The sequence below is a fragment of the Dermatophagoides farinae genome, chromosome 2 (genome assembly GCF_024713945.1).
Source record: "Dermatophagoides farinae isolate YC_2012a chromosome 2, ASM2471394v1, whole genome shotgun sequence".
NCBI lineage: Eukaryota > Metazoa > Arthropoda > Arachnida > Sarcoptiformes > Pyroglyphidae > Dermatophagoides > Dermatophagoides farinae.
The window spans coordinates 2380449-2397834 of NC_134678.1; the positions used below are offsets into that span (position 1 = coordinate 2380449).

General features: G+C 26.2%; 1 protein-coding gene across 1 annotated transcript; it reads left to right on the top strand.

Moving 5' to 3' along the window:
- Positions 1–4942: 4942 nt before the first annotated feature.
- LOC124500421 (uncharacterized) lies at positions 4943–6733 on the top strand. The gene is made up of 4 exons (XM_047064496.2): positions 4943–5106; positions 5184–5315; positions 5957–6046; positions 6121–6733. The coding sequence occupies exons 1-4, from the start codon at positions 5098–5100 to the stop codon at positions 6379–6381; spliced, it is 492 nt and encodes a 163-aa protein (XP_046920452.2). The 5' UTR covers positions 4943–5097; the 3' UTR covers positions 6382–6733.
- Positions 6734–17386: the final 10653 nt, after the last annotated feature.

Below are 17386 nucleotides of genomic sequence, written 5' to 3' on the forward strand. Positions count from 1 at the left end.
ATTCAAATATTATGGCGCCGTTATTTATTATCATTTGTTGGTTAAAATAACGATACCATGATGATGAGAGAACATATTTACCTCGTTCATTCATTCATTCATTGAATTTAATGAATTTTATTCCATTATTATCAATTGAATAACAAACCAACAAAAAAAAAAAAAAAAAAATACAATAAAAAAAATAAATTCAATTGTTCATGAAATTTTAGAATTTTTCCATTCTTTTTCTGGCTTCATCAAATACATCATTTTATGTTTATGTGTTCAAGAATTCTATATGTTTACCACTGCCAAATAGATTCTTACCAACCACATCGTTCTATATATATATTCGTTATGTTCATTGTGTGCGTGTATTGCAAACCAACTTATTTTGTTGCATCAGAATCAAAATAAATGATAATATTTCTAGAAAATTCGACAAGATGACAGCACTTGCCTATTTTCGAAATTGATTTTCAATGAATGAATTCTATTAAATTCATTTCAAAGTAATCATTATTCTTGAATATGAACCACCGTAAACACACGCATAACAACCAAATGGTTCAAAGCAAAAAAAAGAAAAAGAATTTGATTCGTGGAATAACAGAATTCAAATTCGTTTTATTATTATTGTTACTGTAATCATTAAATAATTTATCAGATAATTTGTCTTTTATCTCTCTCTCTCTCTCTCTATCTTTTTCTTGTTTTCAACATCATCTTTCAATGTTCCATTGTGAAATCGAGTGGACAACAATAACAAAAATCATTCGGGAAACATAAAACCAATTGGAAATGACGAAATTCAATATTTGTTTTTTGATTTTGTTCCATAAAATAATCGAATGATTCAAGGTTCATGTTTTTATTGTGAAAATAAAATTTCTGAAAAAGAAATTTACATGAAACTTTTCTTTTCTTATGGACAAAAGTCAAATAGATGAATATTTTCTTCAATTTCAAAAAAATGATCCGGTTTCAGTTGTATTTTTTTTTCACAATCATTATTCCTATTATTCTGTTGCTTTGTCTGATAATTTTGTTTACATATCAAAAATATTGAATTAAACATGAATGAACGAATGGCTTTGAAAAGATGTTTATTTGAATATACAGAAAGTGAAAAGTGAAAGAAAGATATGTTAAGAAAAATAAAAATGAACGAAAATCACAGAATTGTGAAATTCTTACTCAATCGAATGGGATTTTATTCATCCAATTTTTTTTTGTCGATTCAATTCATGTATGTTTAATTTGAATTTTGAATAATGATGATTCATTTTTTTGTTTGTTTTCGGTTTTGGTTTTTTCAATTTTTTAAAAAATTTGAAATTCAAAACTATTTTTCACCATTTTTTTTTCTAACCCACCGATTATAATGATTGTGGTAATGGTAGTTTTCTTACAATGAACCATGAAAAAAAAATTGAATGTCTACTGTCTGTTTTTGTTGTTGTTGTTGTTGTTGCTGTTAACAATAAATGGTTTCATCATCATCATTGAGAAATGATACTAACTTTCTTTTTTTTCGTTTTGTGTTCATGATGAATGACATGACATGAAAATGAAAACCAAACGAAAAATATCATCCACAGAATTTCTGATATCGATATTGATTTTTCGTCGTTTTCTTATTTTCATATTCGATTTATTTATTTATTTTTTTTTCTCTCGTTCACCCACATCACAGTGATCACACACACACACACACATATAGAATTGATAATTTAATTTTCTCATCATTAACACACATAAACACAAGAATCGATATGAAGAATTGTTAATAACTGAAATGGAAAAAAAAGTGACAAGAATATTTACATTGAAAATGATTGAACTTATATAAACACACACACACACACACAGAGACAATTTTGCTGCCTGAATTCTGTTGGTGTGTGTGTGTGTGTGTGTGTGAGTAAAAAAAAATGCGATAACTTTTCTTTGGCTCAATAAATTATCATCATCATTATTATTATTATTTATAACAAAATTTCGATAAAGATCGTGATAATGATCATTATTATATAACGTATATATATACCAGAATGTAAACGTTAACAACCAAGAAAAAAAAACAACATTTCTCTTTTCCACAATTCAAAATCATACATGATTAGACTTTCAATTGATGAGATCTGAAAGAAAACAAAAATGTAAATAAACAAACCGATATGAAATGTTTTTTTTTCTTGCGATGAGTTTCTTTTTCGTTCTTTTTTTTCGTTATATGGATTATAATTTATATATAACATACCAATTTTTATCTATCCTATGACCCGTCGTTGTTTAGTTAATGACAATTTGAAATTGTCTGGATACTTTATTTCTATAGAAAAAAATCTAGACAAAAACATATGATGAAAATTTGGATTTAATTGAGAGAAAATGTTCATACCTCTACATCCTTTTTTTTATTTGCTTGTTGGAATCATCAATTTTTGGCTAGATAATTTTTTTTTCTTTCTTTCGATACCTATGATTGATCTTGTTGGCAATTGGACCAACTGAAACATTGAATTAACAGTTCCTTAGAGAGTCGATAATAAATGAACATGTTGTTCGTTGCAGACAAACAATAGAATAGAAATTCTTATATTATTGAATCAATTGTTTCTTTTTCAATTTATAAATGAAAAAGCAGATGGATAATAGAAATTTGCTATATATGGAAAAATTTTTATCATTTTTCATTCATCATGAAAAGCAAAATAGTCCTGAAATGAAAAATAGCCAAATATATAATAAGTATATATTAGATACAATTGAATGTAATAAACAGAAAATTGTCTGGGATTATTTTTGTTCACTTTTACCTCCAACATTATAGTGAATTAATAATGTATAAAAGTTCAATGAATGTGGACATATATATGGATGAAAAATTAGAATTCAGAAAAAAAATTAATTCAAATTGTTCGTGATTTTTTCAATTAAAATGGATTATTATTGAAATTTGTGAATCACGTGCAATCACTTAGTCAACACAAAGACTGGTATCAATTAGTCTGTAAAATAACCAAATGTCAACACAAAGATATTAACACAAAACGAATAAAACAACAACAACAACAACAACAAAAAGTTTCAAAAGTAAGAAACAACAACAATAAAGCAAAAAAATGTTTCATTCTTCATTTGTTTTAGGATTTTTATTTTTGTTTTTCTTGTTTTGTTCACAACTTTTTGTTTCGTGAATCAAATCATAATAATTGCCACCAAATACAATATATCTATCTAATGTGTGTGTGTGTGGTAGATAAAATTTGATTTCATTTTCTTTCGATTTTCTTTTTTCTTTTTTTTTCTTTCTTTTCTCTGCTAGATTGATTTTGGTTTGATCGAATGAACGAATCAAATATTGTATGAACTAAATTCCATCTGTTTGTGTTTGTGTGTGTGTGTATGTGTCTATCTGTCTGAATGGTGTGGTTATTGAAAGAACAAAAAAAACAGGAAAAAAATATTCGATTGTGTCGCCACCGGAAATTGATTAAAATTGGAATGCAATTTTTTTTTGGTTCCTGTATGCGTGTGTTTGATACTATCTATGTTTGTATATCTGGAAGATAAAGTGAATAATAGAAAGAGAGAGAGAGAGAGATAGCGAGTGAAACAAATGATAATGAAAATAAAAAAAAAAAAAATACGAGATGCAATACAACAAAATCATATCAGAATCTAATTGAGTGTATATAAACAAAGACAAACAAACAAACGAATGAATGAATGAAATCAAAACAATAAAAACAAAAATCCAATCATTGACTTCTATGGAATGTCAAAACAGAAAACAAAACACACACACACACATACACAATTGTTTGGTATTGTTATAATTCAGATCTAGGAATAGAAAAAAAAATCCTTCACATGTATAATGATTCGATTTTTATTCATTCATCAAACTGTGAGAATAAAGTGAAATTTTTTTTCTTCCTATGTGTTTTTGTAAGAAATTCTGTACACAATATATTCTGTATATATATAGCATAATACAACATTTTTTTGTTATCCATCTCTTTAGGGTTTGTATAAATCCATTTTTTTCGATCAACATATTCACAAATCGACCAAAAAAAAAAAAAAATAAATATTTGTCATACTGATTACATTGATCACATGAGATTGGAATGAAATTGGATGATAATTCTTAGAATTTTTTTTTTATTTTCTTGTGAAAAGCATAAAATACATTCATCTATCATGAATCGGAATGGAAAAAAAGTGAGAAAAAATAATAGCACGTAACACATTTAAATCTCATGTGATTGTATAATTTCGTTCATGTTCGTGATATGACAAACTTAATTTGAATAAAATTTAAAAAAAAATAAATAAAACAACAAAAAAAAATTTGAAAACATTTTAATAATTGTGTCGATTTTTTTCTGCTTGTTTGTTTGAGAATTTACTTGATACATCGACATACCAAACAACAATTTTTTATATCGAATATCAGATTTCATTTCATTTGTTTATGTGATTATTGGGAAAAGAAATATACCGTGTTATCCATCTTTGTTGTCGATCAGTGGGGGGAAAAAAATCCGACCGAATGACAAAAAAGAAAAAAAAAGGTTTCTTGTCAAAAGGTCGCCAATCCAGATTGTACCATGTGTCTTGGTTTTTTTTTCTATTTTGTCTGTTCCTGTATGTATGTGTATAATATACAAGTGCAAATGATTGACTTTGAAATGGAAATCAATCAAATATATCGAACAAAATCTTTTTGTCTATGTGTGTGTGTGTGATTGTATTGTTTTGTTGTCGTTGTCATTCAATTCATTCTCTCTCATCTCTGGTTCTCTTTTTTTTCATCTATCGATTGATTTTATTTTCTTGTTTGCGAACAAAAAAAATTTATTGGTTTCAAATCAAATCAAATAGAGAAAGTGTATTGATGATGAAAATCCAAGACATATAAATACCAAACATCCGTTTAATATTGAGCAACAGTTAAGTTTATCGTTTTGTAACGATCAAAACAGATAGATTTTTGTTTTGTGTTTTTGTTTTGTGGTTGATCAATTTTTTTCTGCTTCTTCATCTTCTTCTTGTTTTCCTTTTTTGCCTGATACAATTTGTTTTTATTTAAAAAAACCGACAATGAAAAAGGTATTTACATCCACGTTTTTTTTTATTTTAAAAATTAATTCAAATTCCGATTTTTTTCAACAATAATCATTTCATAGTTTGCATCATTAACAATTATTGGTTCAATATTGGCATTATTATCATTAATTATGATGATTGAACCTGGTAAATGTAGTTATCATGGTGGTGGTCATCATGGTGATCATCATGATGGTTATCATAAACATAAAGTAAGTAAAATTATGAATCCGTTCATCATCAAAGTTTTGTAAATACAAAAATTCTATGTCGGCAATTTGTATGTGCGTGTTTGTCAAACACTCTGAAATGATATAATTTTTTTTTTGCAAATTAATTTTCTTCTTCATATATTTCATGTCTATTGGCCATGATGTTGATGATGATGATGAGAATGACAACGAATGTTGTCGACAAGACATTGATAAAGAAATAATGAGAAAAAAAAGAACAAGAAGCAAAAATTGAGAAACGACAACCGAACAATTTGACAACAATGACCAAAATAAAAACGATGTTGACAACGACAATTGATAATGATAATAAGGATGATAAGAATACTAAACAAAGATCAAATTTGTTGATGTGTGTGCGAATGAATGAGTGACGAAAGTGATTGTGTGTGAGAGAGAGAGAGAGAAAAAAAGAATATGAAATTTTCTAAATCAAGATTCGTTCCGGTTGTTGGGTTGTTGATATGAATTCAACAATCCATGTAACATGTCATGCTCATGTTTGGTGTGTGTGTGTTGTCATTTTGCTTACAGAATCGTTTTGCTTGTTGCCAATATTAATTTTGATATATTTTGATTTTGTTTTCCTTTTTTCTTATCCATTTTTAATCGGAAAAAAGCCTCATCCATATAAATTTGGTTATGAAATTGAAGATGGTTATGGTGGAAAAAATTCACGCCATGAATCTGGTGATGATTATGGCAATGTGGTATGTTTACTATTTGAAATTTTTTTTTTCATATTTAATCATTTGCCTTGATTATTTATCATTTAATTGCATAGCATGGAACATATTCCTTACATGATAAAGATGGCCGTAAACGTATCGTTGAATATGTTGCTGATAAAAAAGGTTTTCGTGCTAAAATACATTCAAATGAACCTGGATTACAATCACATCATGCAGCACATGCACATTATGATGTTGAACATCATGGCTATCATGGTGAATATGATGATCATCATGGTGGTTATGGAAAAGGTGGTGGCGGCGATGGTGGTGATGGATATGGTTATCATCATGAAGAGAAACATTATAAATGAATAAAAAAAAAAATAGAAAATTCATAAAAAAGCGAAACACAAACATTAAATTTATTGAATGAATGAATGAATAGGAATATAATAATAATGATATATTGATGATGATGATGATGATGATAATGATAATAATGACGATGATAATGTTGACAATGTTGAAATATTGTGAACATGATTAATTAATTATTTATTTATATTTATATTTATTTCAATGTTGAATATATAGCACAGAAAAAAAATTCCTCATAATTCCAATACATGTCTTTTATCTTTTTTCTTTTCTCTTTTTTGTTGTTGTTGTCATGAAAATCGATTGTCTTTAGAAAATAATAAAATTAACAAAAAACAAAAGAAATTTTTTTCTCTGTTGATCAAGAATAATAATGTGTGCCTGATATGATAATACAAAAGTTTGCTGTATTTCATTGTTTATAGTTTTTGTTCAAGTTTGAGTTTTTTTTTTCTTGCTTTGTAAATTTTCTTACTGAAAATTGTCGTAAGATGCAAAAGAATAATTGTTAAATTTTTAATCTTGTCCACCATGTACATGATTATGCTGATTATTTGTGTTTGTGTAGCAAATTAAACCTAATGAGTTAATAATTTAAATTATAATTACTTGTAGAAACAAACAAAATTTATTTCTATGAAGAAAAATAAACTAATATACATGACGGTGGTAATTAAGAAAAACTTTTGTCTTTAAACATTGTCGACAGTGGTACAATTCTGTTGTTGATTCATCACTCGATCTGGATGTTATTTTGTTGTTGTTTTGCAAAATATATGCACAAATAATTTTCATACAAACAAAAATACCGTGTTATGATAATCATTTTTCTCATACATGTTGACTATGGTTTGTTTATTCTAACAATTTAAATGTGTTGAGTTATTCCAGAATTTTGATAACAATCTTGATAACCGTTTTCAAGTGAATGCAACCAAAAAAAAAAAACTTTTACATTATAATATCTACTGACATTTGACTGTTCATTCAATAAACTAGAATAACTAACATATAACAATGATGATGGATCGATTTCTTCTCTGTTTCATATCTTTGATTACATTTTTTTTTCACGTTGATCAAATCATAAAATAAAGGGTTTCTCATTCAAGGGTCATATTTTTGATCGTTTTTAATTCAACAGAAATCCAAAAAAAAAACATAGTAAAGTTAATCAACTGAAAATGTTAACGATGAAAAAAAGCTTAAAATCAACCGGAAGCTATTTATTGACAGAAGCAATTTAATGAAGTCAAGACAAATTGATAAATGGATAAATAATTCATGAAAACATACATTTACAAACACAATTCATATATATGCATGATGAAACTAAACAACAAAATGAAATGATCTATAATCAAGAAAACAAAATTTAAAGTGGATATAAAAAAAGTGAAAGCAATCAGCCACACATATTCATATACCATTTTTGAAGGATATTATGGATTCCATCATCAATGAAAAAAAAAACCAAAATCTAAAATCTAAAATCTAGTTGCCACAACAAATCGATACCAATATTTATTTATTATTGTGTAATTTTGTTCAATTTTCATTTCATTCACAATGATTCTGTAATCAAAAATAAATCAATGAAAATAATGGCCATCCGAATAATTTGAGCCAAAAGTTTTCTTTTTTTACTTGACTTGAAAAAAAATGAAAACAAAAATAGCTGAAATACTTCTTTTACAATTTAACTTTTCTTTTTTTTTTGATGAAACTTTTTCCTTCGAAAAGAATTTATTAAATCCCTGTTGTTGATAAAGACAAAACATTAGATTAAGGTATCGATATCAGTAAAAGTATTGTATCATCAATCTTGATTTTCTGTCTATTGATCTTTTTCTTTTTTGATAGAAAAATTGTATTTATGTTATACAACAACGAAAGCGAAAAAAAATGAAAAAAGTTTTTTTTCGATTTTCTTTTTTTTTTTTGTTTGCTTCACTCGATCGCCATATCATAAAATCATTTTGTAACTAATATTAATTGATCATTTTAAAGCTTCATTGATCCGATTAATTACATATTTCTATTGCACATTTTATTCTATTCTGAAACATTGTTGAAGCTATATGATGTATGTGCATGTATATGGTGTAATAATTATCACCATTATAATTATAATTGGAAATATTATGTAATAAAATCCACTATGTGTGAATGTGTGGATCAGATTTGTGTTTATTAACGCCTTGAACACCATGATGCAGAAGAAGAGAAAGAAAAAATTCATGAAAGCGTAAAAAAAACACATACAAAACACAAACAACAAACACACACACACACACACACACACACCCACACATTGGAAAGTTAATGTTTTGGAAAAAATTTGAAAGTTTTTAAAAAAATGAAAGCAAATAGAGAGAAAATATGTATGAAAAAAAAACAAGAAAGATAGGGAAAAGCAATACATTGGGTTTATTTTTCAAATATCATATATGCCATTACCCCATTTTACATTCGTATTCACGATCGTTTCTCGTTCATTTCATCCAAATGACCCCCAAAAAAAAATGTATTCAAGAAAAAAAAATATCATTCAACCAAAACAAATCTTTCATGATAAAGAAGAAAAAAATTACGGTACCCTCTTATTATTATTCCTGTTCATAATGGCAAAATTTTTTTTTTGTTTCATCCTTTCGATTTATTTTCTTGAATTTTGAAATTGTTGATTTTTTTCCAATGAAACAATCGGAATCATCATTATTATCATCAGGAAAGATTTTGAACAAAACCAAAAAAAAAAAAAAAAAAAACAAACAAACATTCAAATTATGATTATTCTTATTTTCATTCAATTATTCCTGTGAACGGGGAGATTAATCATCATCATCATCTTCATCATTTCTGAAAGAAGAACAAAATCAAAGAAAAGATTTTCGTGAAAACATGATAAATGACAATGAATGAGAGAGAGAGAGAGAAAAATTTGAATAATTCTAAAAATTACGACGATATTCAATATACGTATTTATGCATCTATGAAAATGATTATCAATCAATATTTACCATTGGATTTATTCCATAATAATATTGTGATATAAATATTTGTATTAGATCAAAAAAATATTTTGATCATGGTTATCATCATTATTTTGCCATTGCTATGTGATATATCAAATATAAATAGAGATATATTCTGTCATGCAAAATACAATTCAATTGTCAAAAAAAAGAGAAAAAATTCTTGAAAGAGAAAAAAAAATTCAAATTCATGATTGTTGAATTTCAATCAAACTTGAATTTGAATTTTTTATTTCTTTCCACTATTTTGTTAACTAATCATTTTCTTTTGAATTCATCGATCCTTGATTATCCTTATATATTGTACCATCTGTGTTTTTTTTCCTCTTACAAGAATCAATATCATGATGATGATGATGATGAATTTGGTTGGTGGTTTTTTTTATTCATTTCTAACCTGCGTGTATTTTCTACCAGAATAGTATAAGAAATTCTAATTCAAAATTCTTTTTCTTGTTTTGAATACCACCAAATCGACCAATATTAAAAATACATATGGGTCATAGAAATGAAGAGTAAAAAAATTATCGATCATAATAACATGGTTCATGCATTTTCATTTTGCTTGGCTTTATATTTTCACCGTTTTTAATTTTATTCCACTATATATCTATATACGTTTATTTGTTTGAATGAAAAAAAAAATCAATTTTCTTCCAATCAAGTACAAATTTTACCTTTAGTTATAGTTATTTATAGTTATCTAATATGGTGGTATAAAATATGTGGAATTTTTTTTTCTTAATTTCTTCACAAGCTAATTATATTCAAAAAATTTGTGTGTCTGTGTCAAGTGTTCGTTTTTTTATCTTCATTTTTTAATTCATTTTTTACCATCTTTTTTTTCAATAATCGATGGCAAAAGGAAATATATATAAGTAGCTTAAGAGCTGCAAAAAAAAAATTTTTTTTTTTCCATTCTTCATATTCAAATTGAATATGAGTATATATCAATCTTGACATTAACATTGATTTTATATATAGGGTGGAAAATGGAAAAAAAATTCTTTCTTTCTGTATGTTTCATGAAAAAAATGGATGCCATTTGTAAGATGGAAAAAAATTGCAGAGCAAGTCAAATGATGATGATGATGATGATGATGAGAAACAGACAAAGATTTATATCGTTTTATCTAATTTCCAATATTATTTATGATAAAAATATCCCACGAAATATTATGAGTATGATAGAATCTGAAACTGACTTTTTTCCGGAACTATTCTAGAATTGGTTGTTTTTTCCAACAACAACAAAAACAACAACAACAACAAAAAATCATAGAAGATAATTGCAAAGATCGATTTATATGTTGTTCTTGTTGTTGTTGTTTTTCGGAATTCATTTTACTTATCATTCCACTAATAATATTAATAATAACAACAACAACAACAACAACTAAAAACAAGTTCCATAAGATAGTTATTAGCTTTTCTCATTACATTAAATATGAAAAGGAAAACATTTATAAATAAAAAAAAAATATGGCACGTCATTTCAGCATTTTTTTTTCACTCGCATTGCTTCATTAGTTAACAATTTTTTTTTGTTGTCCAATATATTTAACGAAAAAGGAAAAAAAATCTTGAATACATTCTTATATGGAAAATCTTCTTTTTTTTTGATGATGATGATGATCACTTTTTTTTAATATTTTTATTATTATTATTGCCATAGATTATGTCGCTATAATCATAATCATATTCGTTAACAAATAATAACAAACGATTTTTTTTTATTGCAATGACGAATAATGATGATGATGATGATGATGATGGAATATTATTACAAGAATAAGTTGTAGATGAAGAAGAAGAAAAAGTTATAAATGTTTTGTATATTGCAATGTACATAATAATAATAATAATGTTCTTCATGAACATCATCATGTTGATGATTATGATGATAAAAAAGGATCCTGATGATGATGATGATATTTTTTTTTTTTTTTTTGGATAATATAATTTGATTGCAAATCATTCATTCATTTTTCATGGCATAAATATCGTACATGTACACATAGAATAAAATTGTTTGACCCTTATATTTTTGTTTTGTACTTTTCGGTACAAACTGTGATTACTATCACTGTACTACTAAACTAAAAATATGATACCACAGACACACACTTATTCGATGTAATGATCAAAAACAAAAACAAAAAAAAAAGTTATCCTTTTTTTCGGAACAAAGTTTCCGTTTTTTTTTATTCTTCTTCATCATCTTTATATAATGAGATGATTTGTTCATTTCATTTCATTGGCTCTCATTTGTTCATGTTTCTGTGTGTGTTTATTATATAAGATTATTATCATTTTTTTTTTTTGTTTATATCTGATGAATAAGAAATTTGTTGACAAACATTTGTTTTTTCATCATTTTCAATCAAGATTAGTGTTATATAATTCTCAGATTCTTACTAATAACTAGCCAAAATCTCTTATTTATTATTCTGGTTAAACAAGAGTACAGAGAATTGGAAAAAATTAAAAGTCAAGAATTTTTTCTTTTCTTAATCTTCTGTTGCATTTTTTTTTGTCTGATGAAAAACGTGTTGCTGCTGCCGCCATAATGAGCCACAGCAGTGCATAATGTTCTCTGCCGGCAGTGTAGAGTTTTATGAGATTTTTAATTGACTAGTAGTTTTTTTTATAATTAAAATACAGCTCTTACGTCAAACATGAATGACAATATTAGAACTTTCTTGAATTTTTTTTTATTCCGCTACAATTAATAATGATGATGACATATAAAATTTGTGTGAAACAAATGTTTTCTTTTGATTCTTTTTTCATTATTCTCAACAATCAGCAGCACAGTGACAATGCCGGCGTAAAATTTTCATTTTGGTTCCATTGCACCATCAATTTTATCATGAAATAGTTAATTTAATACTTGATAATATGAAAATTGTACTAGAAAAAAAACTAATCATCATTATCATCTGTTCCAGAAAAAAACTAAGATGAATATTAAAGATAAATAACTGGCATTTGTTTTTTTTGTGTCTTTATTTTTACCAATTTTTTTGTGCTGATGTTAATCAAAAACAAAAATGAAATATATATAGGATTGGTGATGATGAAAAAAGTCAAGTTTCATTTATCTGATAATGATGTTTTTTTTTCTCAAATGTACATTTCAACAATATTGCAACAAGATTTGTGATTGCTTCAATATTCTTTGATTCTGAATTTTTTTTTTTTTTTTTTTTTTTTTTGATCATAAAATTTTGTCATAAGCGATAAAAACATTGATTTGATATCGAAAAAAAAAGATTTTTTTTTATTTTTAAAAGACACAAAATTTCAATGCATTTTATCGATACATTATACTTTGACTTGAATTTTGTTTTTTTTTTCGTTTTTTTTTTGCTATTCTTCATCCATTAAAATTGTTCAAGAATTTTGCAACATTGTTTGATCTAATGATAACCACGACTACACTACTACTGCTGCTGCTGCTGCTGTTGCTGTTCATTATCTTTTATTTGAATGGCAATAAAAGCTATGTATTTATATTATTTATATATATATTTTTTATAGTCATAACAATGAAAATTTGCCGAATACAAAATGAATACAGTAAAAGTTGTTCGGTCCATCGGGAATAATACACTCAAAATGATGATAAAAAAACAAAAGTCAATGTAAATGGGCAAACAAAAGAAATATAGAAAAAAAATATATATACTTTTTATATGACATTGGAATATTTGAACATCATGATCATCATGAGAAAAAAAAATAAAGAAAAAAAAGATCATCATCATCATCATCATCATCATCATGGTCATATTGATGATGATGATCATAGTGATACACATACTGTCACCCAAACATACACACAATTGAATAAATGAAGAAATTTTCATCTGTAGAATAAAATACATTGAATATTGTTTGTATAACGTTCAACAATTTCAGTCATTATATTGTTGGTAGACAGAAAACCAAAAACGCTACTAGAATAAAGTCAAATAAAGGCGTATAAATAGATAGACAGATGAAGAGATGGGCGTGTGAACAAAAAAAAAACAAAGATCATTTCGAATAACCAGAAGCATAAACGCCTACACAGAAACACGATGCAAAAAAAAACAAAAAATCAAAAACAAAGAATAGAAATTTATACTATCAAATAGAAATACATACATAGTGAGTTTCTTTTCTATACAAGAAACATTATACATTAAGATCAAATCTCTAAAGACGAATACAAATATTGACACAAGTTGAATAACATTCATGTTGTTCATAGGTCTTGATCATCATCATTGGAAAAACTGTTTCAGTATTTTTTCCTATACACACAATGACAACAACTATGAAAATAAAACTAAAAAAAAAAAAAAAAAGAATCGACAAACGACAATCATAACCATTAACATTTATTATATGATAAACTAAGTAATGGGCGAAAAATTTTTTTTTATTTGTATCAATTAACCTAAATGTTTGATTTTATAAAAGTCAAATTTATGTACTGTCTAGTCATAAATTGTTTCAATGTTTCAAACAATATTCATTAAAAGTAGTAGAAATGTGATTTTTTTATTTGTTTTTTTGTTTCATATAAATTAGAGTTATCACTACATCCGGATTTAGTCCAGACATGTCCGGAATTTCAGTAATCATCTTGTATTGATTTTCTATGGCTGACCGTATGGCTGAAAAAAAAACACAGATCAATTGATTGTCTGAACTTTTGTTTGAAAAAATATGGTAGCTAGTCCTAATATAAATGGATATTATATGATGATACAAAGACATTTTTATAATGATCATGATCATTGTCGACACGAGTTTTTTTTTCCTATTCCCCAAACTTACCAATCAATATGATTATTGGAAATTCGCTGTTATTTTCATGGTGACTTTTTTTTGACCAATTCAAGTAAATTGTCTTTTATTTTTTTTTCTACAACCATTTAGATTTTCTATCTAAATCAAAATTGTCAATTTAATGAAAAAAAAAATTGATGTGAATCAATTTCCTTTGAACGTTAAAACTTGTATAATGATGGTGACTACTATTAGAATATTCCTTTGAAATGTTTGAGTGTCAATTTAAAATTATCCATCTAAATGACGATAAATATTGGAATAAATTGATGAGGATAATTATATTGGAAAAAATCGACAGAATTCCAAACTAAGAAAAAAACAAAAATAAAAATAACCATCATTATCATCAACATTATCATGATGGTTTTTTATTTGGCCACAATTTCCATCTGAGATGATGTGGTGCCTAAGTGTTCAGCTATGTCAAGATTCTTCAAAAAAAAAAAGTTTATACAATTTTCAACAATTGATTGTTTTCCAAGAATATTGACAAACTAAAATTCTTTATGATGAATTTCATGACTAAATTAAAACTAATCTGCTTGATTACTGCTGCATATAAGATTGGAAAAAAAGTTTGTCATTTTTTTTTGGTTCCATTCCATGGTTTTTTCTTTCCCAATTTGTAAGAAAAAAAACCAATTAAATCTTTTTTCCATTTCTATAACTTTTATAATCATTATTTCCATACATCATTACTAATAACTTGATGAATTCATTAATGATAATGATCGAATTGTTAATTCTGTTTTCAACAATATATTATAGTCAATGTTGAAAAAATTTTTAGACTGCAAAATCAAAATCAAAATAAAAGAAATTGGTGCAATTTCTTAACTTGAACACATTTCATACCATTCTAAATTCTGATTTGCTAATAGCTCGAGAGAAAAAAGAAAAAACCAAAAAAAAAAAAAAAAAAAAAAAATAATAATTTCACCACTGAAAAAGGAACCATCTGGATGCAAAAAAAAACGACGACAATATAACCCACTCACACAAACTGCTGCAGTGATGCACACATAGGCAAAAAAAAAAGAATGAAACAAAAACAATACCTTTAATTTGATGAAGATAGTGTGATAACGTGTGGTAATGATAATTACTTTATATTTTTTAAACTTTTTTTCTGTTTTACAGCAAGCAGCAGCAGTGTTTTTTTATACAACTTTTTTTTTAGAATATCGACATTTCAAATGAATGTGTTACCATCAAGGTATGACCATACAAATATATCACACACCATTTTACGTATAATAGAAAAGTACATAGACAAATAAAAAATAGAAAGCCAAAAGAAGAACGAGTTCAGTATTCTTAAATAATTAATTCGATTCGTTTTTCTCTTTACTTAGGTTTTTTTTGTGGTGCCCTTTTTTCTCCCACTCATTCTTCTATCTACAGTTTTTTTTTTGTTTCGAAAAAATTCTTCCCAAAAAAGTAAATTATCGGCATTTTCAACGGCCAAACATCATCATAAGCAAACACACATACACACACACACACACACAGATACGCATTGCAAATGGAATCATCTACTATAGATGCTGGTTATCGATGAAAGAAAAAAAAAGAAAAAAAAACTAATAATTCTAATAGGACTTTGGCATTCCGGAAAATTTTTATTCGATGATGGTGGTTGTGGGAGTGGAAATAAAAACGATAGAAAATTATGTTCTGCTGTCCTTTGGAAAAAGAGAAAAATATTTCTTTCAATCATTACTGTTGTTGTTATATTTATGGCCCAGAATGATGATGATGATGATAATGTATGTAATAGCGGCAACAAACATAGTAATCTTTATTCTTATTCTTTTTCTGGTCTTTTATTCTAATCTTTGAATTTGATTATTGGAAATGAATGATTGAAAATCCTAAAAACATTAACACATACAATTAAAGATTTTGTTGTTGTTGTTGTTGTTGTTTTTATAAAGTTATTGATGATATTACATTATTATGGCCATTGATAATGACTCACACATACACACACCCACACACACACACACACACGAAACCATGAAAATGAATCAGTTAACCATGAAAAATATTAGTGACTTTTTATTCTTGTTTTTTTTCCTTGAGGATGTTTCAAATGAATGAAATATATTATTTGATTGATGTATCCATACTTGGTATTTTTTTTTTTTTGCTTATTTTCATTTGATTTCATTTCATTTAATTTCGTTATGAGATAATAGTAATGTTGGTTTCCGATAATCATAATCGCTTATTTAATTTATTATTGTTTGATTATTCAACCGGAATGTCAAGAGAAAAAAAAGAATGGATGAAGATGAAACAAAACACGAGAAAATAAATCATCATTTATAATAATGACGATATGACATGTACAGACAATCCTTTTTCCAATGTCCATTATTTGGTTCATTCATGGATTATGGCCATTCATAATTTGAATTACTTGAATAATTTTTTTTGTTTACATTCAAAATTAATCAAGTTTTTCTTTGTTTCATCATTGAAAAAAAACATTCATTTTCCACATTTTATCATTTAATCATCGAATAAAATGACCATATAGAAAATAGATAATTTTATTTTGATCAGTTTTTTGATCAGTCCGAAAAAAATTCCGCCAATGTACACAATCAACGATTAACGTTTTTATCGAATAAATGTTCTAGAAAAGCAAAAAAAGATTCAGGATTGAATTATTAACGTTCGAAACAAAAATTTGTTTCTTTTTTATACTTATTTAACCATTTTCATCCATGATAATGATTTTGATGGCCAAAAATTGCTTGCACACACACACACAAACACACATTAACTGATGATGATGATGATGATGATGATGATGATGATGATGATGGCAGCATTTATCGTTGTTGTAGGCGACAATAATTTGTAAAGAATTTATTTTTTCTCTCATTTTCGTTTACATTCCATAACATGTACCAAACGTGTGTTTGTCTAATTGTATGAATAAAAACTACTTTCATTGATGATGAAGATGATGATGATGATGATAAAAAATGTGTATGATGTAATTCTTTTTATCACATTCACATTGATCAAATTCTTTTGCTTCATTTGATTTGGAAAACTAAATAGATTAAGTATAAAGTTGTGTATTATAGAATAAAATGC

Coding starts and splice junctions, on each gene's coding strand:
- LOC124500421 (XM_047064496.2), top strand. Junction 5,316..5,956: donor ATGGTTATCATAAACATAAA/GTAAGTAAAATT, acceptor ATCGGAAAAAAG/CCTCATCCATATAAATTTGG. Junction 6,047..6,120: donor GTGATGATTATGGCAATGTG/GTATGTTTACTA, acceptor TTAATTGCATAG/CATGGAACATATTCCTTACA.